Source organism: Pteropus medius, unplaced genomic scaffold (assembly GCF_902729225.1).
Source record: "Pteropus medius unplaced genomic scaffold, Ma_sr-lr_union100, whole genome shotgun sequence".
Taxonomy (NCBI): Eukaryota; Metazoa; Chordata; class Mammalia; order Chiroptera; family Pteropodidae; genus Pteropus; species Pteropus medius.
In genome coordinates this window covers 285,159-311,032 of record NW_024354362.1, presented here as the reverse complement: position 1 = coordinate 311,032, position 25,874 = coordinate 285,159, and the positions used below count along the sequence as shown (strand labels likewise).

Here is a 25,874-nt window from a genome sequence, read left to right as displayed (position 1 = left end):
GGGGTGCCCCCTTCACTGGTCCCCGTGCATTTTCCCACTGGAAGAGAGAGGCGGTAAGGCCCCGTGGGCTGTGGATGCCTCGTTCGGATCCCTGTGACCCTACAGCAGCTCGCCACACTGGCGCCTGCAAACCCTCACCCCACAACGTGGAGTTATCACAAGCCAAAGGGACGAGTGCTGGGGGCCAACCCCTGCAAGTGGCCTCCCCATCGGCAGCTGGGAGGTAATGAACAGACACCCCAATTCCTTATTCTGAGGTTGGACACCACAAGAGGGTTCTGCAGTCCCCAGAGGACCCCACTGCCCGTGGGAGGTGACCGGCTCATCCACACACCCTTTAATGGCTTCCTTCCCTGTCTCCCGTCCAGCGTCTCCTGGAATCACCTCCCAAGTAAACCATTTGTCCCCCATCCTCGCCTCGGGCTGGCTTCCGTGGAGCCCAACCTAAGACAAGGAGGGAAGTGATGGGTGGGCACAGAGAGGGCACCAGGAGAGACAAAATCCCTCCGTGATGGTGAATTGCATGTGTCCGCTCGGCTAGGTAGGCTGTGGTGCCCAGACGTTCAGTCAAACGTTATTCTAGATGTTGCTGTGAAGGTATTTTTCAGATGAGGTTACCGTTTACATGAGTAAAGCAGATTACCCTCCATAATGCGGGTGGGCCTCATCCAATCAGTTGAAGGCCTTAAGTGATGAAGACTGAGGAGGTCCCCTGAGAAGGGGAATCCTGCTTCCAGACTGCCTTTGAACTTGAGCTGCAACATCAGCACTTCCCTGGGGGTCCGCCTGCTGTCCTGCTCTGCAGAATGAGGACTTGCCGGCCCTGACAACCACAAAAGCAGTTCTTTAAAATAAATCCCTATCTATATCTATCTATCTATCATCTATCTATCATCTTACTGGTTCTGTTTCTCTGGAGAGCCCTTACTAATACCTCCCAAACCTAAAACATTGTGAGCCTGTGAGATACGGCAAAGAAACAGAATGAACATAAGCGTTTGAGATGGAGCACCCATCCACAGATGAATGGAGGAACAAAAATGTACTCTATTCGTAAGTGGAATATTATGCAGCCATGAAAAGGAGAGAAGCCCTGATCCACGCTACCACGGGGAGGGACTTTGAAAACAGTAAGCTAAGTGACAGAAGCCGGACACAGAAAGCCACGTAGTATGGATTCTGTTTAAGCGAAGGGTCCAGAACAGGCAAATCCAGAGAGGCAGGAAGTAGATGAGCAGGTGCCCGGGTAGAGCAGCGAACAGGGGGTGATCAAAACGTTCTGGACGGTGGCGACAGTTCCACGACATCGTGAATGTGCTAAATGCCACGAATCGTGCACTTGAAATGGTTAAAACGGTAAATTTTATGTTACGTGTATTTTACCACAATTTTTTATAAGAAGAGTTTACAATGTAGAGATACAGAGCAACTAAGAGATGAGAGGCAGGGGCGAGTTAACTCTCAAGATGGCATATTAGCTTCCTGTGGCTGCTGTCACAAATGAGCTCCAATTCGGCGGCTTAAAACGAGACGAGGGTATTCTCCCACGGCTCTGAAAGGTGAGTGCCCCAGTGGGCCAGGGTCAAGGTGTGAGCAGGGCTGGCTCCCTCCGGAGGCTTAGCGGAGCATCTGTCCCCTGACTCTTCCAGCTTCTGGGGGCTGTGGCATTCCTTGGCCCGTGGCCATGTCGCTCCAGGCTTTAAGGCCGGCATCTTCGAAGAACCTCTGCTCGTCCTGTAACCTCCCTCTGCCTCCATCTGATGAGGATCCACGTGACTGCATTTAGGGCCGACCCAGATGGCCCCTGATGGTCTCCCTACTCAAGGTCCTTAACCTAATCACACCTGCAAAGTCCTTTTTTTTTTTGTCCTAAAGGACAGGATCGGAACATGGACATCTTTGGGGAGGGTTAGCTGGTATTCAGCCCACGCCATGAATGACCACCCACAGGCCCTCCCATGCCACGCTCCACCCAGCAATGGGTGGTGTCTGTTTCCTTGCCCTTGGAATCCTGGGACTCGCTTGACCAGCAGAATGTGGCGGAAGTGACCCGAGGCCTTGCAGCTTCCACTGTGGCTCTCTTGGAACCCAGGCGCCATGCTGTTAAGAGGTTGGTTTGGCCAACTAAGGGAGAAAGCGGGGCCACGGGGAGAAAGCCAAGTGGCCTAGACCGCAGACAGCGCCCCCTGCTGGCCACCAGTGCCCGCGTCTTGCACGTTCTAGCCCCAGCCAGCCCTGCCCAGGACGTTAAGAGCCACCATCAGTACACAGAATCTTGAGAATCCGGAGGCTATTGTTTGAGCCACCGAGTTTCAGGGTGGTTTGTTACCCAGCAACAGATAGACAGACAGACAGACAGACAGACACACACATTTGGAAATGCAGAAAGAGAGAGTGCAGATACAGGTGGCTGTCTGCGGGGGAGGAGAGATGGAGAAGAGACAGACAGACAAGACGGACGGAGAGGAAGAGATGTGTGGAAATTAAGGGAAATAGGGGGGACTTAGGGGTCAGAAAGAAGACAGAACCTTCGAGACAGAAGGGAAGAGACAACCGTGCAAGAGACAAAAGACAGTCAAGAAGGACATAAGGCTCCCATCAACAGCCCGTTTTCAACGAACAACCCGGCACAACTGTCAACCCATTAAGGTAAGTCACCGAGACATCAATAACCGTGGCCTCAATGAGCATCTGACTGCCACCGTGAGGAAAGTCCAGTGAGAGATAAAATTGTCATTTAAACCAGTTTCGGGTAGTTTTGTTGTGGCCGTTTCCTGAACAAAAGCAAATTGAGAGAAAACTGGGTGAGGAGAGTAGAAGTTGAGGAGAGGCAGACTGCACAAGTTTATAGGAGAGATAGACTAGGACTTAGGGAACAAATCTGGAAAAAGATAAGAGCTGAGACATGTGAGTTTCAGAGTTAGGGAAAGGTTAGAGGATCAGGACTGGGTTAGTTGAGGGCCTGATGTCTTAGAGCAGGTATTGATGAAGGCCACAAGTGCTTGGCATGGTACCAGGGGATTTCATCCGGGACCTATAATCCGATCGGCCGAGAGAGTTTCTGTATCCACCTCCTGTCGTTCCTTCAAACCTTTACATGAAAGAGGCCATGCGTTATCCTTCCTCATCCAATCTAATCTCGCTCCCATGGAAATCCTCCTAGCAGTCTTTTTTGCTTGATGACTCAGAAGAATAAAAACACTATTTTTTTTTTCCCAGCCCTCTCGGCAGCTAAGTGCGGCCATGAGATTCAGGTCTGGTCACTGAGATATAGAAGGATGTGGGTCCTGCACCCCTCCTTCTCGCTGGAATGATGCACTGGAGGTGAGCCATCTGGGACTAAGCAGACAAGGGCATACTGTGACTTCGTCAGAGCAACAGGACAGAAGAAACGCGGCTGTTTTTATCGTCCTCGTGAAATAGAATTTGCCATACCACACGTGGACTGTTCCACGAGAGAGAAATAAATCCATCTTATTTAAATCACGATTATTTTGGCTCCTTGTTCATCACATCTAGACCCCTGACTACTATTATTAAAAATATTAACAGGAAGTTCTTACAAGGGCTTACACACAGCCACCCTCTCTGCGTTGCAGAAGTCACTGTTGCTTCTCGGGTTAGGGGTGGCGACACCCCAGGGTGTCCCTACGCCCTGAACGCCTCCGGTGTCCCCTTTTCACACACACCCCCATCGCCCAGCTCTGTGCCACCTGTGTCTCGCCACGGTCCTCGCCCTCACAAATCCCGATCTGACCACTGACCTGCACCCTGATCGGAATGCGTGCCCCACTGCACTGGGCCGTGTGAGCAGGGTCTCCCTGTCTGGCGAACTCCCAGCAAACTGAAAGAGGGCCAGTGTGGATAGTGACTCTAAGAATCTCAGGGGCTGGAGGGAGAGGAAAGACTTAATCCTGGTCACCAGCGACGGGGGGGAACTCTGCATTTCTCTGTCCTCCTGAGGCTGTTTGCTCAGGAGGCGAGTGTAGGGGTGCGTGGGAGGGAGGGAAGGAGGGACAGAGAGAGAGGAGTTGAGAGAGCAATCTGAAAGTAAACAAGCAGGAAAGTATAGCTATTTGCATCTAGTGAGCTCTTACTATGTGCTGGAGAGTGTTCTAAAATATATCTGTAAATATAATTAGGTTATATTGACTTTTATACGAAATTATAATAAATCATATGTAATTATATAACGTATACAATTTCATGCAACAGCCCCGTGAAATAGGTCACATCAGAACCATCATCGTCTCCCTTTCTCAGATGAAGGCACAGCGTTGCCGAGAAAGCCAATCGAGCTCTGCCATCCCCACGACACGTCATTTAAGCCGCTTCCGAGCCGACGCCTTTGGGACTCCTTGCGTCCAGGTGATAATCGGGACACTCGGGGTGGGACGAAGGGGCGTCTGCGAGGTTCCTCACCTAGCCCACATCCCAGGCTCTGGGTACGCACACCTGTCTCTGAAGCTGAGACTCCACTCTCCTTGTTCGTGGCCGGTAAGGCAGAAGTGCATCCTTGTCCCACGCTGCACCCTGGACCTTGTGTCTCGTCTCTGCCCTCCCTGGCCGTGGGACTTTGGGCAGGTTGCTTCAGCTCTCTGAGCCTCAGTTTCCTCCCCTGAGGAGCGGGAGTGACTCGTAGGACTGGTGAATTGAAAGAGGCTGTGGCTGGGGGGCTGAGCCCAGTGCCTGGCGTGGCGGGGTCTCCATGGCCGCTAGCTGTCGCTGGCGCAGTTCGCACGCATGTTGGTCCCCCAGCTGCTCTCTCGTGCCCCGGCGTGCCGTGACCCCCTGCTCCACAGCTCTCCCCATCTTGGCAGGAAAAAGCCCGCTCATACCCCACATCTTCCTCCAGCAACGCCCCTCTCTCCTTCAGGACTCTCCAAAGTGCGTTCGACCTGCTCTGACTCAGTTTCCCCACCTGCCGCTCCTTCTTCACTCTAGATCAGCCTGACTTCTGCTCGAGTCCTAAATCCCAGGGTCCTTTCCTCGTCCGCGTCCTCCTCTACCTCTCCGTGGCCTTTGACCCTGACTACCACACCCTCATGGTGGGACTCTCGGCTTTAGGTGCCCCCGTCTCCTGGTGTCCCACCTACCTGTCGGGCAGGTCCTCCTTCGACAGGTCTCCCATCTTCCGTGTGCCCCTCCGAGACAATGTCACGCCCCTCCTCACTCTCCTTGGGCAGCCCCTCCCCCTCCCGAGGCTTGGGGCCAACCCCATGGCCATCGAATCCCAAATCTCTTTCAAGTGCGGCCCCCTTTCTGAGCTACAGGTGTCCCCCAGATGCCGCCCCTCCCTGACGTCCCACAAGTGTCTGACATCAGCATGTACTCACCTGAATCCAGTATATTCTTCAAGCCTATTCTTCCTACTTACCTCCACCTTTGTTCCCCAAGCCCAGAAGAGACCTCACTCTCTGGAAACTCTCCCCATTGCATCCCTCCCCACCCAGACTGGCTCATCTTCCTCCCTCCTGCTCTGTGGCCCAAAAAGCTGACCGGTAGGTACCATGCCTGTCATATGTCTCCTGGCCTCTGGCTTCTGGTCGAGTTCAGCCAATGGCAGGTGTCAGCGGGAGACTGGTAGTCAGGAGGAGAGTAAGGTGAGGTGTTCTCCCTCTGATCCCCTTCTCTCTTGGCGTGGCTTGGGGTGCCTGTGCCTCTCTCCTATGCTACAGCCATAGGCTCAACGTTCAGGTTAACTCAGCTCAAACCTTCAAGCCCGGGGTGGTAACTGCTCCCTCTACTGTTCGCCCGGGGTACTGCACCTTCCCTCTTTGGTTTTCTTTAACCCTGCCCACCCCTTAATCTCCTTTTCTTTAAACATCACCCCCCTCCCCCAAATAATAATAAACCTTCCCTGGCTACTCTATTTAAGGTGCGCCATCTTTTCAAGCTAGACAAGATCCATCCTCTCTTCTAAGCTATCCCCTCACTGACCTCCTGCCCTGCCCGAGCCTGGCCCCTCCTCTGCTTTCCCCCCAGCTTCCTCCCGGTCTCCCAGCTCATCCCCCACAAAGTAGCCAGAGGGAACGTCTGAAAATGTAATCAGATGATATCAACTACCTGCTCCTGCCCACTTTGCGATCCTTTCTTCCAGAGATCCCCTGTTTGTAGGATAAATTTGGAGCCTCCTTAGTGCGGCTGACAAAGTCTCAATTGGTCCTCCTGAGCGCTCCTTCTGCCCCCAACCCCCATATCATTCATGCTAAGCACTTGCACGGAAAAGCCGGCAACTCACAAGTTGGCACATCCTTACGTAAGCTGTGCCCTTTACCTGGAGTCACACACACACACACACACGCTTCTCCTACTTCGCCGTTCTGAGAAAGGTACTTGCTTTATTTAGGAACCCCCCCATCAACCCCGGCTCTCTAGCTCAGGCAAAAACAAAAAACAAAAAAAACCAAAAAACCAAAAACACCAGGTCCTCCTCTTTCGAGTTCCCAGGATGCCCTGTGAAAACTCGTTTGTTGCGGATGGGTGGGGGCGTGGCTAGGGAAGCTCCCTGGCGACGAGTGGGGGCGTGGCTAGGGCAGCCTCGTGGCCCTTCAGTGTGACTGGCGCTTGTCGGTGTGTCCTGCAGACCGGGGGGCCTGGAAAACTCAGATTACTTGGTCTATTTCACAACTGCTGAAATCTCAAAGACCCTGTTAGCTCCCTCCTCCTGAATCCCAACTTCCCACGGGAAGGCTGTTTTCCAGGCAGAATTTCAAAGTTTTATGGCAACTTTTACAGAAATCACAGAGAAAAAAAAGACAGCGACTGGTGCTGATGAACTGGTAGAGAAGGTCTGGATGCTGGGCTGATGCGTAACGGGACGACAGGACGCTAAAAACCCGTGGGAAGCAGGCCGTTATGGGGATTGCAGGGTTATCCTTAGGGTCCCCGAAGTGGGCAGCACTCCGCACATCCCAAGTGTGTCCGCTGGGCAGGAAACATCGACGGTAAGAAAATGCAGATGGCCTACCAACAGATGGCTGGCTTCCAAAGTTAAAAATGCCCACCCAGACCCCCTGGTCCCGGTCCCAGTCCCACCCTCCCACCCGCCCCTGCTCCCATCAGGCAGAGATGTGGCAGCATTTGCTGGCTTGTAGCATTGGTCCTCTGGGACCCTCGGTCTCCTCTTCGAGGGTCCTGCCCGGATTGGCTGGCACTGAGGGCGAAATGAGCCTTCTAGATTGTCAGAGGAGATCGACTGGACTCCCTTTGATTCGTGGCTTCCTCCCCAAACCCGATTCTCACGGCTGGGGGAGTCTGCTGCCCTCTCAAGAGGAAAGTCTGTCACCCCCTTTCCCCAAGACATGCACCCTCCCGCGCCCCCCCTCCCCCAAACACACTATGTACACACACAGGCCCCCCTCCAAGGCGTGGCTGGGCTCTCAGAGGTAGTGGAGGAGAGTAGGGGCGCTGGAATGTAAGAAGCCGCAGGTCCCAAATGTGCCCCCTCCAGCTCTGAAACCCCAAACTTCTCCCCTCCCTTCTCCAAGCCTCGAGAATTAGCGTCCTCCCAAGGGCCTGAGTGGAGAAATCAGGGAAGGTATGCTCGCCTTCCGGTACTCAGCCACCGGTCCCTCCTCCTCCCCCCTCCCCCGGGGACTGGGCGGAGCTCCCTGAAGGCTGGAGGAGGGGCTGAGATGCTCGTTATCCTGGGATGGATCAGCCCCCTTCCAGGGTCCCCCAGGGAGGGCCAAGTTCCGAGGCCCTGGGGGCAGGGGTCCGTGGTGGTGGAGGGGTTCCCCTAGGGGAGGGGGAGGTCTTATGGAGCGAGGCTGGGAGATTCTCTAGAGGGTCACTGAGGGGAGGTTCTCCGGAGAAGGGCCTAGAAATGAAAATGCTCCCAGGGCTGGAGTTGAGGGTATCTTACAGGAACACCTGGGGAGACTCCCCAGGGCAAGGGGGAGGCTCTGGGAGGGGACAGAGGGCAGGGGGAGATCAATTCCCAGGAGGCAGGGAGGCCGAGTTCCAGGAGGTCGAATCTCTGGAGGGCGGAGGAGCAGCCGTCTCCGGGGGTGCGGGGGTGGGGGGACCCGGCCGAGTCTCTGCGGAGGGCGCTAGAAGCCCCGGATGTGGCAGTAGGCCTCGAGGCTGGCGAAGAGGATGTAGAGGAACCAGAGGCCCAGGAAGAGCGCCGTGGTGGCGAGCTTGGGGCCGCGCGGGCCGCCCAGCTCCCCACCGATGTGCGGCCGGCGCCGGTACAGCAGCACGGCGATGCCCACGAAGGCGAAGACGGTGAAGAGCGTCACGGAGAAGGCCAGCGTGCCGGTGCGCACCTCGAACGGCCGGCCCTGCACCGCCCAGTACACGGCGGCCACCGACCAGGCCACGCCCAGGCCCAAGAACACGTTCACGGCGTTGGAGCCCGTCACGTTGCCGATGGACGCGTCCGCGCACTGGTCCTGCAGGGCCGCCACCTTGCTGGCGAACGTGTCTGCGGGGGGCGGCGACACGCGAGGGTCAGAGGGGCTGCGCGGGCCACCCCCCACCCCCGTCCTGGCACCCCGCTTCCCGGCCGCCTTTTCCCCATAAGACCCAACGCTAGCTCGGTGACCCCATACCCAGCCCCGGTGGGGTCCAGACCCTGCCCCTTACGGCCCACTCCCGCAGATCCGTGGGGCACGCAGGGCCTGAGGCCTTGATCCCGCCCGAGAGGAAAGTCGGTCACCTTCCTTATGCCTGCCCTCTACGGGACCAGCTGCCCGCTTTTTATGGGACTCGCGGCCCTATTTCCATGGGACCTACCGCCTGCTTTCTATGGGACCCAAGGCCCGCGTTCTCTGAAACTTATCTGCATTCATCGGGATCTACTATCTACTTCCTATGGGCCTGAAAGCCCCACGGCCACCAGGCTGGACAAAATAAGTGTTTAGGCTCCACCCACATGCAACCCTTTCCTGTCAATTGCCCACTGGGTTTCTGTGGAGCAAACGGCAGGTTTCTGGGGTCCCCGCACTTTCCTGAACACCTTGCTAGTAACCCGAGTCTGGTACTGAGGGGCAGGCATCGGAGAAGCGCTCCCGATGGCCGCTTTCCACGGGACCCGCCCTCCTCTGCTGTCTAGCCCAACACTGCCACCACCTGGCCGGTGAGCGCACTGATGTGGGAAACGAAGGCTGCAGGTTTCCCACACACCTGCCTGAATACTCACGTGGGAATGTCAGTCTGGGCCACCTGGTTTCTAAAAGGCCTTTCCTCAGGTTTATTTGGGAAGAGGGGCCTTGGCCATTGTGTTTCGATGGGACACTCACTACATACAGTCTCTGAAGCCCCACTATCTTATCTCCATGGCAACCCTTCCCCCCCAACCTCTGGTTTCTACTCTGTCTCCCTCAACTTCCTTTGCTTTGAGATTCATTGGCCTGGTTGCTATCACGCCCAGCCACATATTTCTCAATGAACCTTCCATCTGGTTTCTTGGTGGGGTGGGGGAGGGGGGAATTAATAATCGTTTCTGTGGATTATAAGTGTCCTCCACTTCCGTAGGACAGTCCACCTGGTTGCTTTTGGGGAGGATCCAGTTCACATATTGAATCTAGTGGCCCGCCGCCTAGTTTCTCTTAGCCCGACCGCCGTATTTCTCTGAGACCCCAGCCCCACAGGGTTCTCCCCGGGGGTTACCGGGGATGGAGGTGCCCAGGGCCACGAAGACCACGGCGTTGACGGAGTCCTTGAGGCCAACGGTGCAGCCGAAGTGGGAGGCGAGGTCGCCGATGAGGGCGGTGAGCAGGCCGATGACCAGGATGCAGACGCCGAAGCAGGCCCAGCCATGGCAGTACTCGGTGGGCGGGACGCAGGCGAACAGCACCTTCCAGAACACCGTCAGGAAGTGCATGACGTAGTCAAAGCAGGAAGGCAGCCGCTCCTCCCGGGACCCGTCCTCCTCCTCCTCCTCGTCCCCTGTGGGCACACGACCCGGCTGGGGCACACGCCCAGGCCCCCCTCCTCACCTGCGGAGCCCCAGTTTTGTTCGACTTCCAGACAGTGAGTCCCATAAAGCCAACTCCTTTCCCAGAATCCCTTGGGGCTAGGTGTGGCCATGTCGGCAGCTAAAAACGGGTACTCGCCTAGGCTCTCTTGCAGCTAGGAGAATGGACAGGCCTGGGTGAAAATATTTACCTTCCTGGAGAATTCCTTAAACCGAAAGGAGGCCATGTGCCCAGCTAAAAATATCCAGCTTCCCAGGATCTTTTGCTGCTAAGGGTGGCCCTGTCCCCAACTAAAAATATTCCTCTTCCTAGATGCCTTTACAGCTACTGACAGCCATGTCTGCAGGTAGAAATATTCGTTCCCTCTGATTCACCGCAGCTAACACTAGCCACATGCTCAGCTATAGGTACTCACTTTCCCGGGATCCTTTGCAGCTGGAGCGAGCCATATACCCAGCTAACATTAGTCACTTGCCAAAATCCCTTAAGGCTAGCAACAGCCATGTCCTCGGATAAAAATATTCGCTTTCCCAAAATCCCCAGCTAAAAATTTGTTTTCCCAGAATCCCTTGCAGTAGGGGCCATGTGACCCAGTCTGGCGATGAGACATAAACAGAATGTTTCTGGAAAAGCTCTAGCTTTCCTGATAGGAGCACTGTGTTATGGATGTGTTTTCTGCGCTTTGTAAAAGATGCCTCCTCCTTAGAGTTGTGTATGTCACCCGGTGTGACCTAATTTGACCCGCTTTTGACCTGCAGTAACTTTGGTAACGAGAGAACACAAATGACATGTTTTGCGTACCTCACTTTAAACTGACAAGCATCAAGCAACGAATGAGAAGCAATGAACACACTTGAGTGCTTGAGTGTGCCAAGCATGACGTCTGGAAGGAGGCCGATGGGAGACTTTGTAACCCCTGACCAGTCACTCCGAGCAAGTCAAGGAATAAAAGCCAAGCCAGCCACCAAATCGTGAAGCCACTTCTCATGGTCAAACCCAAGGACTCCCCGGGTTAGGATCAGGGCTAGAACACCTGCTGGTGGTGGAGGCAGAGAGATCAACGGACTTGGGGATTCAGGCCACAAATCCCTTTCCCACTTTTCTAGCTCACTTAGCCACTTGGCTTCTTAAAGAAATAAATGCTTAGAGTTATGAATGCTTAGCTAAGTAAGCGGTTTGTGTGGTTTCTTGGTTCTGCATGTTACATCTCAAAGAATGAGGTTTTTGCTGCCACCCCAAGTAAAACGGAATTGGGAACTGAAACTGGGAACTCGAACACGAAAGGCATGCTGCTCCTTCCTGCCTCCTCTTTCTTCCTGCTTGGAACATGGACTTGAAACCTGGAGGGGCGGCAGCCATCTTCAGACCATGAGGGGGAAAGAGAAGAGCCTGGGCACGTAATAGTTACCAACAGTTCTTAAGCTGTTGGTAACGATTGCCTCCTGAAGATTTTTGTTATTGTTGCTCCATGAGAAAAATAAACTCTAGCACGTTTAAGCCACTGTGGTCGAGTTTTCTGCGGTTTGCCCCTGAACGCATCCCTAACTGACCACAGCGAGGCATGGCCGAGGTCAGAGTGGGGAGGAAATGCTTTTATTTCCATTTGATGACTCAGCTCAGAAGCCTCCCCCTCCAGGAAGCCTCCCTGACCTTCGAGCTGGGTCAGATACCCTATCTGGGCTCCCGCGGCTCCCCGGGGTCCCCTGTCCCAGCCCTGCCCACTCTGCGTTGTCACTCTCTTGTGATAGGTCTGTCTCCCCCACTGGACTGTGAGTGCCCTAAGGACAAAGTCTGAGCTGTCACGGTCTTCTCTTTGTCCCCAGCAACGTCCTGCATTGGGCCAGGTCCAGAGGATCCCTCAGAAACAGAAGTCGAAAGAACGTGGCTCAGAGGGAGACGCCACTTCGTTTCCGTTAGGCCTCCGGTCCGGTGGCCATGGGCCTGCTACCTGGTATTTTTCCATCCCTGAAGCCTGATTTCTCTGGATCCCACCGCAGACCAGTTTCTTTCCAGTCACAGTTCCCTGTGCGTTTTCAGTTCCCACCAGCTAGGCCTCCTTGAAGGAAATCCGACCTTATGGACCAGACGCAAGCCCTGAGTTCCACCTTGGCCTTTTCTGGATTCACTGTGGGACTTCAGGCCAGTCCCTCCTTTGTCTCTGGGCCTCAGTTTCTCCAATCGGTATCACAAAGGGCCAGCGCTGGTCTCCAACATCGAGTCTGTGAACCCAGGTGTCATAGCGTCTCTGGCCGCGGGAGGGCAGTATTGACCCATCTGAGGGCTAAGGAGGTAGGAACCCCACAGAGGTGGGAGAGCGAGGTGCCCTGGTGACTGTCGCCATGGCAACAGAGGAGCCCAGACCGTGTCTGGGGAGGCCACGCCGTTTAACCTGTTCCCACCCTCCAACTCCCTGATGCCAAGAGAAAGCCTGGGCGGGGACCCCTCCTCCGTGCAGCCCTCCACCTCTGCCGCGCCGTCTCTGTCCACCTTTCCGCGTCTCCGAGTCTGTGTGGCCCTTCCTGGCCCTCTGCAGTTTACTACTTCATTCTCCATCTCTCCTGATTTCTCTGCATCTCTGTCCTTCTCTGTGATTCTCTGTGCGCCTCTTTGTGTGTCTGTCTCTCCCGTTTGTATCTTTCTGTATCTCTGTTTCGTCTTTTTCTTTGTCTCTCTCTCTCTGTCTTCTTCTCTTTCTCTTTCTCTCTCCGTCCTTCGCTCCTTGTCTCTCTTTCCCTCTCTCCGTCTTTCCGTTCATTTCTGTCTCTGTCTCTCTCTTCCTCTCTCCTCCCTCCCCACTTACCTGCGCTCACCGTAATTGCCTCTAAAAACTGCTCCCTCCACGAATGGGTCCCGATCACCAAAGCCAAATTTGTTTTCTTGATGAGTTTGTCCACTGTGTTCTGGGGAGGGAAGAGGGTGGGAAGAGGTCATTGCCCATGATCACCCCAGGGTGCCCCTGAGGCTCCATGAGGGGAACTGGAGTTGGGGACTCACAATCCATGCTCAGGGGTCCCCAAACTTCCATACCCCCGTGCTACCGGGAAAGAGAGACAAGGTGTGTGCTGTCCATGGTGCTAACGGAGGGCCTCCAAGGATGGCCTCGCGCGCCTGGTCGCCCCTCCCTGTGACTCTCAGAGTTGATTCCCTCCCGGACTCTCCCCAAGGAAATGACTCAGGCAAGACTCTGGGAAGCCAGGGCTCCAGAAAATCACCTTAAAATCGTACGACTCCTCGATGATGACCTCCAGCCGGCAGTTTTCCCCAAGAACTGGCTTGCCCATCTCTGCTATCCGTCGAGCCTCCTCCTCCTCAGCCGTCAACTTCCTGTCCCCATCCCCTGCAGCACGAGGGGTGAGAATTAGACTCCAGGGAGGCCTTCTCGATTGGGCCTGCGATGCTTTCACTACCTGTTTGTGGTCTCTGGGATCTTCCTTGGTGACAGCCCCCCAGCCCGCCTCGGCCTCCTATATGACCACCATCTTTCCCAGTCCGAGCCCCAGCTCCCATGGGCTGGTCCACGAAGTCCAGTTGGTGGGCTCTACGGTTCGTATGGTAGAGGCTGTGTGACCTTGGGCAAGGCCTTAACCTCTCTGTGCCTCAGTCTTCGTATCTATAAAATGGGCACAATAACTGCCTGCCTCGTGGGGCGGCTGTGAGAATTAAAGGCGTGAATTCATGTGAAGTGCTTGGAACAGTGCCTGTCACACGATAAATAGTCATAAATGTTATTTTCTTTATTATTATCGCTAACATCATCATCATTATCATTACCACCCTGGAGGGAAGAGGCCTGATCTCTATATCCAATCTCTGTAAACACCGTGTAGTGTGTCTGACGTGGTGAGAACAGAGGAGGAGGCCCGACTGAGTACAAACCTTGGACCCAGACCCCCTACGCCTGGCCCTGAGCTCCGTCATCCCCCTAAGTATATTGATCTTTTGCTCTAAGCACAGCGTCAGCTCAACCCTGACCGTCAGAAGCAGGCCCCCCCACCAGCCCGGAAAACTTTCAGAAAACTCTGCCCGAGCAGGAGACGACTTTTATCGTGCTGAGCTACTGGGGTTGGAGACGTATGTGTTACAGTGGCTCGGACCTCTTACCCTGACTGTTAGTCCAGCCCTCACCCTCGCCCCAAACCCCCATTCTACTCTCACCGTCTCCAAGCCACTGACTCTAGCCCCAACTCACCCCAGTCTCTGACCGTGGCCTCAATTCTAATCACAAACCCAGAAATCAGCCTCCATCTTAATTCTAACCATAACCCAGTCCTGTCTCTGATCTTGAACCCTAACCCCACCTTGGTCCTAATCAACCACAAACCTCACTCCCTCTGGCTCCGCCACCAATGCTGATTGGATTCTATGACTTACTTCCTCCCGGGACCTTAACTGCAAACGAAACATGATCTTGGTCTCCAAGCCCCTACCTAGCTGTAACCCCACACTCCGCTGGCTCCGCCAACTCTAAGGCCACCTCCAACCCTCGCCCAGCCCTGAATCTACCTTCGTCTTACCTCCAACCTGCCTCACACCTGACCTGGAAGCGTAGCTTGAGTCCATGACCCTCCTTTGACACCTCTCCTCCAGTGTCCCCCTCTCTAGGCAAAGCCAGATAGTGACGCCACTCACCTTGATTAAGCAGCAGAGCTGGGGAGAGACAGACAGACAGAAAGTGAGATCACTTTTCTGAGAAGCTCGGATCCATTACTTTGAAGAAGCGCCTACAGTTGAGCCCCAAGGATCCCCCTGTCCTGGACCCTGCACCTCTCCCACGAACCCCCTATTCCCCCTCACCTGAAATCCCTCGCTTAAGCCACTGCGGCTGGCCCAGCTCGATGAAGAAATTATCCTTTTTCTCATATTCCTCGTCATCGACTATCTTCACTTGCAGAGTTTTCCTGAGTGGGGGGAGGCGGGACACCCAGTGTAAGGCCCCTCCCCCGAATGGCCGGCTAACTCGCCCCTCAGCCACCCAGGCTCTGTAATCTCGTTTAATCCTCGCAACCACCCTTGGAGGAAGGCTCACTCATCACTCCTATTTGACAGAAACGAGCCCAGAAACAGCTGAAGAAGCTGAGGCTTGTTAAATCGCAACCTGAAGGATTCTGATAAAACCGAAGTTACACTGAGTCTTTCCTCTGCTCGAAACATTCCCCGGGATAAAAGCTGAAACCCTTCAAGCGGCCCACAAGGCCCTCTGGCCCTTGCTTCCTTTCCGGCCTCTGGCCCTTCTCCGACGGGCTCACTCGCTCCAGCTGCACTGGCCGCCTCTCTGTCCCCTGGTGTGCTTTGCACGGGCTGCTCCTGCCCACCTAGAACACTGTTCTCTCAGGCTCGCTCCCTTACTTCCTCTAGTTTGCATCCAAAGTTCACCTTCTTCTCAAAGAGGCCGCTCCCACCACCTTCTTCGTATTGAAATCCATCCCTGGCTCCACTACCAACACCTGGCTCCCTTCCCTGCTCCGTGTCTTTGTTCTGAGACACCGCCCGATGCATGTATTTAGTTTATTCTTTGCCCTTCGCCTCCTTGCATCAAAATGTAAGTTCCACCGAGATAGTGATCTTTGTTCATTTATACTCTCTGCCGTATCCCCAATCCCTAGAACAGTGCCCGACACACAGTGCGCCCTCCATAAACATTTGCTAATTCAGATCCTTCAGCCCAAGAGACCATCGTCTTCCCTTCCCGTCCCCTGTCCCAGCCACATGAGAGAGTTAACTAGGTGCTGATTTTCTCAGCATCCCCGCTGCTATGGTAACCAGGAGGTGGCAGGGGAGGAACAGCCAGGAGTGATCCCTTCCCTTCAGGCACACAACCCACCCCAGACCCCTCAATCGCAAAGAACCACAAGCCCGGAAAGCCCACAGCTCTGCCACTAGCAGCTCTAAAAGCTGCAGGAACCACAAGGCCCAGCCCCAGAACCCAGAAACACAAACACCCAGCCCACGCACTCACCCAGCAGAGGAAGCACAGCCAATCACACCGCCCACGTCCGCACACCATCGCAACCCCCAGTCATTCCCTACACAGTGGCAAAATCGCACAGACCAGATGCCCGTTAGCACGACGCCCCCGCCACAGCCTCGGCGACATGGTCGACCCGCAGACACTCAGGGTAGCACTGTGTAGACTCTCCTTCTGTATATCTCGCTCTTTATCCCTCTTGGTGTCTGTTTATTCCCTTCGGTGTCTCTCTCTCTCTCTCTCTGCGTCTAGGTCTCTCTTTCAATCTTCCTCTGTGTCTCTGCCCCGTCTTCCTCAGCCTCTGGGTCTCTATCTCTCCATCCGTGACTCTGTCTGTCTCCTACTCTGTCTCAGTCTCTCACCGGCACTCTGCCTTTCTTTACCTGTTCTTCTCCATGTTGGTCTCTCGGCGTCCATAAAACAGAATAGCAAAGTCAGCACAATTCAAGCAAAAGGGTCTCGACCGTAGTCCCTCAACAGACCCATCTCAACGCACGAATGCGCAGGACAGAGTGACACCCATGCAGAGACAGATACACACGAGACGGCTGTGTAAGGACATGCCTATCTCCACCCTCACCTCCTCTCGTTCTGAGGATATTTAAATTTTTTTTCGTGGGTGAGAAGGAATGGCCCACCCCCCATCCCCGGAGTGGGCCGGGGCGCTGTCCGCGGTGCTGAAACACCGCGGCGAGAAGCGGGGTCTCCTGATACACACAGACGGCTCCCAACACCGTGACACGTTGACAGGGTGATACACACACACCTCCGACGCTCCCTCTCTCGCAGACGCGCCGTGATCCACTGCCACGCAGTGACTGACACACAGTGACAGGCATGCCCTTAGGAGACCCAGAAGAAGGAGAAACCCAACAAGGGGACAGCGAGAGGGACTCGAGCTAGACAAGGGGAGGACTTCCCGAGATCGAAGGAGGTAGCCTTCCTCCCCAAGCTGACACTCTGCCCCCTTCTTGGCTGTCTTCTGAGCTTCCTGGAAACTCTGCTCCCGGAGGCCTCTGATCTCGGACCCCGTCTCTTCCTCATTCTGTCTCCCTTCGTCTCTCGCTGACCCAAACTCTCTTTTCTCTCTGTAGCATCACAAGGACCTCGCCTTCCTGGAGTCCCACTGCGTGTCTTTATCTCCCCTGACTCTATCTCCCTTTCCGTCTTCCTCCCTCCCAGTTCCTGTCTCTCTCCCTCTCTCTTTCTCTCTCTGTCTGTTTTCCCTTTTCCCTTCGGCTCTGTCTCTAAGTTTCTGTCTTTCTCACGCTCGCTCTCTTTCTGTCTCTGTTTCTCTCTGGCTTTGTCTCTCCCTCTCTCTATCTCTTTCTCCAGGTCTCCTCTGTTTTGGGGTGCCTGTCTGTCTCTCTCTCTCTCTGCTTGCATTCTCTCCCCACCGCCCCATCTCTGGGCGCCTCTATCTCTGTGTTGATCCTGCCTGGGGCCGCCCTTCCAGCCCTGCTGCTTCCAAGCATCTCTAATTAGCGCCTGCCCGTCAGAGGAAGGATGTGTTTCCCTAAACGCTAATTAGCCTCCTGTTCTCCGTCTCCTCAAGCCACAGCTGGAAGCTTGGGCGGGGGCGGGGGACAGAGGGTATCCCAGCTTGGGGAAGCCGTGTGGGGGAGGAGAGGCCTGTGGGGTCGCAGCAGCAGCAGCAGCAGGCTACAGGAAGGACCCGACGAGCAGGAAGTCAGCTCTCGCCATTCTCCCTTTTAGATGTGAGAGATGGGGCGCCGGGGAGCGCCCTCAGCCCCCCAAACCGAGTGCTCAACCCGAGCCAGACAGAGAGCGAGATGGAAAGGTATGGAGAGTCCGTGACTGAACTATAACCCAGTTAGAGGGCTAGATACTGGGGACAGAGATCTAGAGACTAACGGAGGCCCGGAGGGGGGCCGCCGGGGGTGAGAGGCGCGAAGGCGAGATGGAGAGACAGCGAGAGCAGTGAGAAGCTGCGCGGAGGCCGAGGCACAGAGGCTGGGGGAGGAGGGGAAGGGAGCGCGGTGGGGGCTCTGCTTGGTGGGAGGAACGTGGGCGGCCGGAGGACGGAGACAGACGGGCCTGCGGGGGCGGCAGGGAACGGGCGAAGGGAGGAGGCGCCCGCTGCCTCCCAGGCAGGCGGGTGGGGGAGGTGAGGCTGCAGGCACACACGGGCGAGACTCGGGCATCTGTGTAAGGGGGTGGCCGGGTATCTGGGCATGAAGCAGCCCTGTGTTTCAGCTCGCGTGTCTGTGACTTTGTATGTCTGTACGTGCCAGTGTGTGAGTTGGTTGTGTCTGTGTGTCTACGGGTACGCCTGGGTATTCAGCCCACCTCCCCCAGGCCCTATCCCGCCTTCCCAAATCCCAGCTCTATTTCCCCAGGACCTGATGCCACCTCCTCAGGCCCCTATATTCCTACTCGGCCTTTTCCCAAAGCGTCACCCACATCTCCCTTAGATCTACTTCCCTTGGTTCTACCTCCTACCCACGAGCTCCACCTTCCCCCAGTCCTCCCTTCCAGGCTCCTGCCCTATCTCCTCCTTAGGCCCTGCCTTCTTCCGCTGTCTTGTCCATTTCTTGTGTCCTTACCTCCAGTTCTTACCCATCAGCTTCAGGTCTTCCCTGGGCTTTCCTTCCCTATTCCAGATTCTGCTTTCATTCTTTCGTCCACTGGTTCCCTCAGTTTCCATCGGGCTATCCACAGGGCTGTGACGCATCTCTATCATACTAGTCAATTTTCTCTATTATTATCTTCTTTTCCCTTAGACTTCTTCATCAATAGGAATTTTTCTTCCTATGGCCTCTGCCTTCTTTTTCCTAAACAGCTAAATTTTCCCAGCCCTTTCCTACTGTCCCCTTATCTCTTATCACTTTACACACGCTCTATCATCCCTCTTTTCCTTCCCACTGGTCCTCCGTTTTCTTCTGGGCTCCTCCTGTTTTGCCCAGGAGACTCCCTTTCAATTTCGGGCGTGGCCCCGCCCAGGCCCCACCCACTCGACGCCACGCCCACCACAAGCCCCGCCCGCCCGTCGCACCCGCCCCGCCCCGCCCCCGGGCCGCTGGCCGGCGCGCTCACATGGTCTCGTCGTCGCCGAACTCGAGCTCGCCGCACGCGTCCTCGTAGTGCACGCCGCCGCCGCGCGCCGTGCCGTCCACCGTGCGGTAGGGGAGACGCACGGTGCCGCGCGCGCCCGAGCTGCGCACGACGCGCACGTCCACGGTTCCCATGCACTCGCTCACGTGCAGCAGGCGGTCCTGGAAGGAGAAGATGCCCGCGTGGTCGTCGTCCAGGATGGTGACGGTGGCCAGCAGCGGCGCCACCAGCCGCCCCTTGGGCCGCCCGCCGCCGTCGGGCTCGAACATGCCCTGCGCGTCGCCCACGCGCAGGTTCAGCAGCCGCACGAAGAAGTGCTCGTCCTCCTCGAAGATGTCGTCGTCGATGATGCCGATGCGCAGCTCCTTCTGCGTCTCGCCTGGCTTGAACACCAGCGTGCCCTCGCTGCAGTGGAGGACCGGGAGAGAAAGGGGCGAAGGGCGTGCGGTCAACAGCCGAGGGAGGGGGGCAGCGCCACGCGACGACTCGCCAGCGAGAGAGTGGACAGGCATTAAACAAAGAATATCGAGGGGGAATCAGGGTGGGCTTCCTGGAGGAGGGGTGCAGGAGGGGGAACGAGACAGATTTGGTCCCCCCTCCCCCACACCCCCGTGGAACCCACGAGTATTATAAGGGCCAGTATTATACAGATAATGATGAAGGTAAGATCAGGGCGGGCTTCCTGGGGGAGGCTTTAGTGGGCAGGAATGCTCCAGGCAGAGGCAAAGTCCCAGGGTAGAGAGGGGGCCTGGAGGGTTCCACAGCCACACTTATCAAACCTCAGAGTGCGCATGAATCCTCTGGGGGATCTTGTGAAAATGCAGATTCTGATTTGGTAGCTCCAAGTTTCAAGACTCTGCATTTCTAATTAGCTCCCAAGGAATGCAGATGGTCCCGGTACGTGGACCACACTTAGAGTGGATGTGATTTAGTGCCCAGAACTGGCCTCGTCATGCTTCTTATAAACCCTTCGGCCTTCCCAGGTAGCCCCAACAGAGAGACCTCACTCCTTAACTTGGCATTCATTCATTCACTCAACAAACACTCCCTGAGCACCTGCTTCAGGCCCTGTGCCGGGCAGTGCTGGGAACACAGCGGTGAACGGCCTCTGTCTTCACGGGGCTCGCATCCCCATGGCAGAGCCATAGCTCAGTGACAATGACACATTTAATGATTTAATTACAGTCGGCTCACTCAACAAATATTTATTAAGCACCTGCTGTGTGCCAGGCACTGTTCTTAGTGTTGGGGAAACAGCAGTAGAACCAGATCAGAGGAAAATTCTTGTCTGGGTGCAGCTTCTGTTCCAGGGCAGGAGATGAGTAATAAACAAACATACGATGCCAGGCGGTGATAGCGCGATGAAGGCAAATGGAGTGGGAGGGTAGAGAGCGAGGCGAGGGCGCCGTGTTAGGGCGCCTCTGAGAAAAGCTTGTCTGAGGAGGTGACATTTGAGCAGAGACCTGAGCAAGGGAGCCACGTGGGGGCTATCTGGAGAAGAGGATTCCTGGCACAGGGAACAGCCAGTGCAAATGTCCTGAGGTAGGAAAGGGTTTGGCGTGTTTGAAGATCAGCAGAGAGGCCAGTGTGGCTGCAGAGGGTGGGAAATAACATCACAGAGGGAACGGGAGATGATGTCACAGGCCTTGGTGGGCCACAGTGAGGACTTCAGCGTTTACTCCAAGGGAGACAGGAACCATGGGAGGCCTCTGAGCAGAGGAAGGACGTGAGCTGGCTTAGGTTTAGAAGAGGTTCAGTTGTTTGTTTAAGTCTCTGAAGCATACACAAGACGCTGTGTAATGGGGCGGGGGAAGGGATGAGGCAGTGACATTAGATTACTCAGGGTGAAACTTTGAGGGGACTGGGAATGAGTGGGCTCCTTCTGGCAGGGCTGTAGACATCCAAGTGACTCTTGGAGGTTACTGCATCTCGCAAGTCTATAATATCTCCTCCCAACCCCTCCCACCATGCACATCAGGGGCTTGGCACAGGTTCTGAAATGTACTATATGATTCGATAAGTGCTCACTATTATTACTATTAATACTTTCATAAGAAAGAGATCCTGGGCTCCAGCTCTCCAAGAGAACTGGACGCCAAGGGACTCCAAGTTTCTGGCAGACGTGGAACCAGATGACAAGACCCGGGATGGCTGGACAAGGGGCTCCCTGTTGCTGTGGCCTGCTGTCCATGGTGGCTAAAGCACCCAGCCGGGCTGGCCAACCTGCTCCGAGCTGGGCTCAGTCGCCATGCCAGCTGTATGGTCTTGGGCAGTTAGGATTCTGCAGCCCTCTGAGCCTCAGTTTCCTCATCTGTAAAACGGAGCTAAAAATAGTGTGTGCCTCCTGGTGGTGTTATAAGGATCAAGTTAACACGGGAAGCACTCAAGAAAAGTTAGCCAGTGGTATTAGACTCTTAGAATCCTCAAGTTAGAGGATTTTAGGATTGTAAACTTAAGGGACTGTAGAATGTGGGGATTTTAGCACCATCTTTACCAAACGGTCAAAGTGGACATCGTCAGTAAGGGGACAAGCGGGCGTCACGGGCCCCCTGTGCACTGAGGACACAGCATCACTTCCGTGAGCTCCTGCCCAGAGTGCATCGCCTGATCTAATCACAAGGAAACATTAGACAGACTCAAGCTGAGGGTCATTCTAGCAACTGGCCCATCATCTTCAGAAGTGCCAGGGTCACACAAGTCACGGGGAAGGCCGAGGGACTGGTCCAGACTGAGGGAGACTAAGGAACATGACAGCCAACCACAGTGTGGTTCTGGATGAGGAGAGAGGGAGGGAGTGAAAACACAGCCATAAAGGACGTCACAGGGACAAATGAGGAAATGCAAAGATAGATGGCAGATTGGGTAATAGTATTGACTTAGTATTAAGTTTCCTGAGTGTGACGATCGCTTGTCATTATGTAGGAGAACGTCATTCTTTTTGGCAGATGCGTGCTCAGTATCTATGGGTGAAGGGTCAGGCTGTCTGCAACTCGCTCTCTTATAATGCCACGATGATTAATATTTATATACTAAAGTGACAGAGCGAATGCAGTCCGGACAAACTACGGACAGTTCGTGAATCTGGGTGAACTTATGATGTGAGAGTTTGCCAAACTCTTTTTGTAGCCCTTCTGTAGGTGTGAAGTTTTCCCAAATGAAAAGCTGGGGAGGAAAAGAACACGAGGATTTTAGAAACCTAGTATCAGAATCATAGAAGGCTAGAGTCACAGGACTCGTGGCCCGAAATGCACAAACTCCGAGACGATGAAAACCTTCGAACCATCCATCAGAGACTGGTTGAGGTACGGATTGGAATACCGAAAGGTGGCAATCCTGGATTCTTGGAACCTCAGACCCTTAGCTCGTTAGGATTACAGCGGCTTACATCTCAGAATCTTGGGAGAACTGTGCTGTTTGAGGGCTTCAGAGATCGCATTTAATTAGGAGAAACTGAGGCCCGCAGGACCACCCTAGCCCATGTGATACCTGTGGGCAAATTAGAAAAAGCCTTTCCTTCTTTAAGACACTTTATTTCCATGAATCAGAAAACTGTCACGATAGACACGCGTTACTATCTACCATGTGAATAGAGCTTCCTTAGACGTGTTCTTATGCAGTGCACAACCTTGATAACTGTATGCAACAGCCCCGCCCACCCAGAATGAGGCAAAAACTCGCCCAAGGAACAGGGTCCAGGGCTAAGCTTGGACTGGAGCCCAGGCGTCCTCCCTCCCAGTCCTGGACCTAAGCTACCTCGATAAGCGATGCCAGCCCCACGAATGTCAGCTGGGATGGGGGAGCAGAGACGGGTAGGAGGGTGTCAACTCTCCCCGGCTCTTTGGTTCCATCGCCAGGCAGCAGTGACTCCTTCGCTTCCAGCATCTCCGTCCTGAGGTCATTTGCAAGTAAGAAGGCGGCTTCTGATCCCAGCAGGTGCCACCTGCACCCATTTCCCTCCCCAGAGGCTTCGATGGGGGCAGTGCAGACCAGGGGTGAAGAGCCTGAGCAAGCCGCAAGATGGCGAATGCCCTTTTCAGTTAAAGGAAGCCGGGAGAAGATGGAGGGAGGAGAGTGCAGGTAGCCAAAGGGATCCCGGGCTACGGGATGACGGAACAGAGACGTGAACAGCTGCGCCCCACTCAGGAGACGTCTGGGCAGGAGCAGGTAGGAGCGGTGGATGGGTTCGGGCAGACAAGAACCCAGACTGACCGAGGAACAGAGAAGGACCCACAAATGTCCGAAGCGGCAGACAGATAACGCATTCGCGATGAGGCAGAGAAGGGAGACCGGGCCGCTGCAGGTCTTTGCTGAGGCACAGCAGAACTCAAGATGTGTGAGACAGAGAGCTCAGCCCCAGAGAGAGGCGTTAAAAGGAACGGCGCCATCTGCACGATGGCAGAACCAGAGATCTGTGAACGGCTCAGCCCCGGCTTTACTCTAGGGAGAGGACGAAAGGGGTGTGGCGGACGACAGCAGGTGGGACCCGTGACAAGCTCAGCCACCAACACTCTCCTATCCTCTGCTTTATTTTTCTTCGCCCTATTCCCTGACATTTTTATGTATTCATCGGATACTTCCGAACATCCTTTCCACAAGGACGTTGGCTCGGTTTGGGCAGGGACTTGACGCTTGTCATTCATTCCCTGCTGGTCTCCACCGCCCAGATCTGTTTCCGACACAGAGTAGACGCGTGATAAGTGTCATAGGAAACTGTGGGAGACTTGCACGTCAGTTAACGAACTATACTGCAGAGCTCCGATTCTTGAAGGCGTGGTACAGACAGAAGAACGCATAGCTAAAGAGTTTTGTGGGCCACATGAGGACAGAGCAGTTATCTATCTTGTTTACCGTTCTGTGTCGAGGCCTTCAGAAAAAGCATCCGGCACACAGTGGGTGCTGGGCAGGCATTCCTGAACGAGGGAAGATGACAGGTCTCTGCTCAAAGAGGAGATGGAATGACGCAGTGACACACGGTAGGGTGCAAACAGCGAGTTGCTTTAGGGCGGAGCCGAAACCCGGGGACGATTTGGGCATCATCCCTTTCTTCCTACCCTACTTAATTGTCCCACATGGCGCTTACATCATCCGATGGTGTTATATGTTTAATAGTGTTCGGCCCGACCGTCACCAGAGGGTAGGGACGTAAGCTGTCTTCTTCATCACGGTATCCCCCTGGCATACAGCCGGGGCTCCGTAAACATTTCTACTTTAGTACTGGTGTGGGGGGGGGAGGGGTACCCGTTCTACCAGGTGATGATACATTATAACGGAGCTGTACTATTATCCGGTGTGGTGTCAGGCACAAGGACTCATAGACAGATCATGGGAGGGGCAGCTTGCGGACGGTGACGGCCCTGCTGTCTTGCCCAGCGGTATGTGCCAAATGCTTGGAACAGTGGCTGGGATGAAGGAGGCTCTCAAGAGTGAATGAATGTATGAACGAACAAACGAATGAAGGAAGGAAAGAAGGAAGGAATGAAGAAAGGCAGGCAGGCAGGCAGGCAGGCTGCAGGTCTGCCCACGGCAGGGTAAAGGTGCGCGCAGTGGGAGGTACCCAGGAGACCCATGAGCCCCGAGGCTGCGGGATGGGGATCCTACGACCTGCCCGGAGCCCCGCGCGCGCGCGCGGGAGACCCACCTGTACTCATAGTCGGAGCCGGCCTTGGCCGAGCCGTCCTCGGTGCGGTAGTCCACGTAGAAGGTGCTGTTGCCCTCGCCACCCTCGCACGTGACAGACAGCAGCACCGAGCCGCAGTTCTCCAGGCAGTGGTACAGGCTGGGCTCGAAGAAGATGTGGCTGGCGCCGTCGTCCTCGTCCTCGGCGGGGCCGTCGGCCGGGCAGGCGCGGCGCGAGGCGTCGGCCGCGTGTCGCCGCAGCACGTTGCCCGCGCCGGTCATCAGCCGCGTGGCCTGGATGCGGTAGAAGGCGCGGCTCTTCTGCTGGTGCAGCAGTGCGTAGTAGTTGGCGATGCCCACCAGCTGCTCCAGGTCCTTGTCCGGGTGCTTCTGCTTGAGGTCCTTGAGGATCTGGATGACCTCGCGGCGGCTGGCGTCCAGCTCACGGGCCTCGGAGGGGCCCGGGCCCAGGCCGCCCACCTCCCCCGGGGCCTCGGCGCCCACGAACGTGCCGTCCAGCTCGATGCTCTTCGGGGGGTCGCCCTCGGCGCCGATGATGATGCCGCTGCGCGGGTCGGTGCGGTAGCGCTTGTACACGTACTTGTAGAAGAGCAGCCGCTTGTCGGCCATCCAGGCGAACACCACGCACACCGGGAAGAAGACGAGGGTCAGCAGCGCCTCCCACACCTGCGGCGGGCGGCAGCGGGGTCAGCGCCGCCAGGGCGCGCGCGTCTCTCTCCCGCCTCTGACCCTCTCCTCGTCCCTCTGCCTTTCGCTCTGGTCTCGGGTCCTCTCTGCCGCTGGCTGTTTCTCTGTCTCCCGCCCCCTCCCCAACCCCCTCAATCCCTCTCTCTCTCCGTCTCTCTCGGGCTCTGGGCTCCGTCCATCTCCGCCTCTCCCCATCTCGCTAGGTCGCGAGGTCGTCTCTCTCCTGCCTGTTTCATTCTTGGCTTTTATCTTTTCTCCGGTCTCGTCCTTTCCTGTTGCCTCCTGTGGCTCCATCTCCACGTCCTTTTATATACTTCGTAGATACCTATCTCCGTCTCTTGTGAGATTCTTCGAAGATTTTTCCTCTCTCAATCTCTCTCTCCCCCTCCACCTCTCTCTCTCTCTCGTCTCATCCATCCACCTTTTCTCACTCTGAGAACCATGCCCTGCTGCCCAAGTACCAGGAGCCCAGACAGCCTTAGCCACCACCAAGGGGAACCCGCCCCCGGAAGTCCCAGCTCCTGAAGGCGGGAGGGGGGGGGCACAGCCTGAGTCTTCCTGCCTCTCTCTCTCTCCTCTTTTTT

The 25,874-nt window shown here is 55.5% G+C and overlaps 1 protein-coding gene and 1 long non-coding RNA gene across 10 annotated transcripts in view; one reads left to right on the top strand and one right to left on the bottom strand.

Annotated features, from left to right (window-relative positions):
* Positions 1-3,487, top strand: LOC120594177 (uncharacterized). 2 transcript variants are annotated; one of them, XR_005650508.1, is made up of 3 exons: positions 1-53; positions 258-1,559; positions 1,650-1,860. It is a non-coding gene; the product is annotated as an uncharacterized LOC120594177 (long non-coding RNA). The 2 variants fall into 2 exon arrangements; XR_005650507.1 differs by adding an exon at positions 3,220-3,487 and having other exon boundaries at positions 7-1,559; positions 1,650-1,825.
* Positions 3,488-7,847: 4,360 nt separating this feature from the next.
* The window catches only part of SLC8A2 (solute carrier family 8 member A2), a 24,637-nt gene continuing 6,610 nt past the window's right edge, over positions 7,848-25,874 (bottom strand). For 4 of the 8 annotated variants that reach the window (XM_039852189.1, XM_039852190.1, XM_039852195.1 and 1 more), the window contains 9 exons: positions 24,605-25,269; positions 18,949-19,371; positions 14,721-14,824; positions 14,556-14,573; positions 13,139-13,263; positions 12,737-12,826; positions 9,948-10,080; positions 9,619-9,805; positions 7,848-8,431 (listed from right to left, as the gene is read on the bottom strand). In XM_039852189.1, the coding sequence (XP_039708123.1) occupies positions 7,936-8,431; positions 9,619-9,805; positions 9,948-10,080; positions 12,737-12,826; positions 13,139-13,263; positions 14,556-14,573; positions 14,721-14,824; positions 18,949-19,371; positions 24,605-25,269 (2,241 nt within the window). In that variant the 3' untranslated portion in view covers positions 7,848-7,935. Of the gene's footprint in view, positions 8,432-9,618; positions 9,898-9,947; positions 10,081-12,726; positions 12,827-13,138; positions 13,264-14,555; positions 14,574-14,720; positions 14,825-18,948; positions 19,372-24,604; positions 25,270-25,874 lie in introns of those variants that run through there. The other 4 variants (XM_039852192.1, XM_039852194.1, XM_039852193.1 and 1 more) reach the window with 4 other exon arrangements.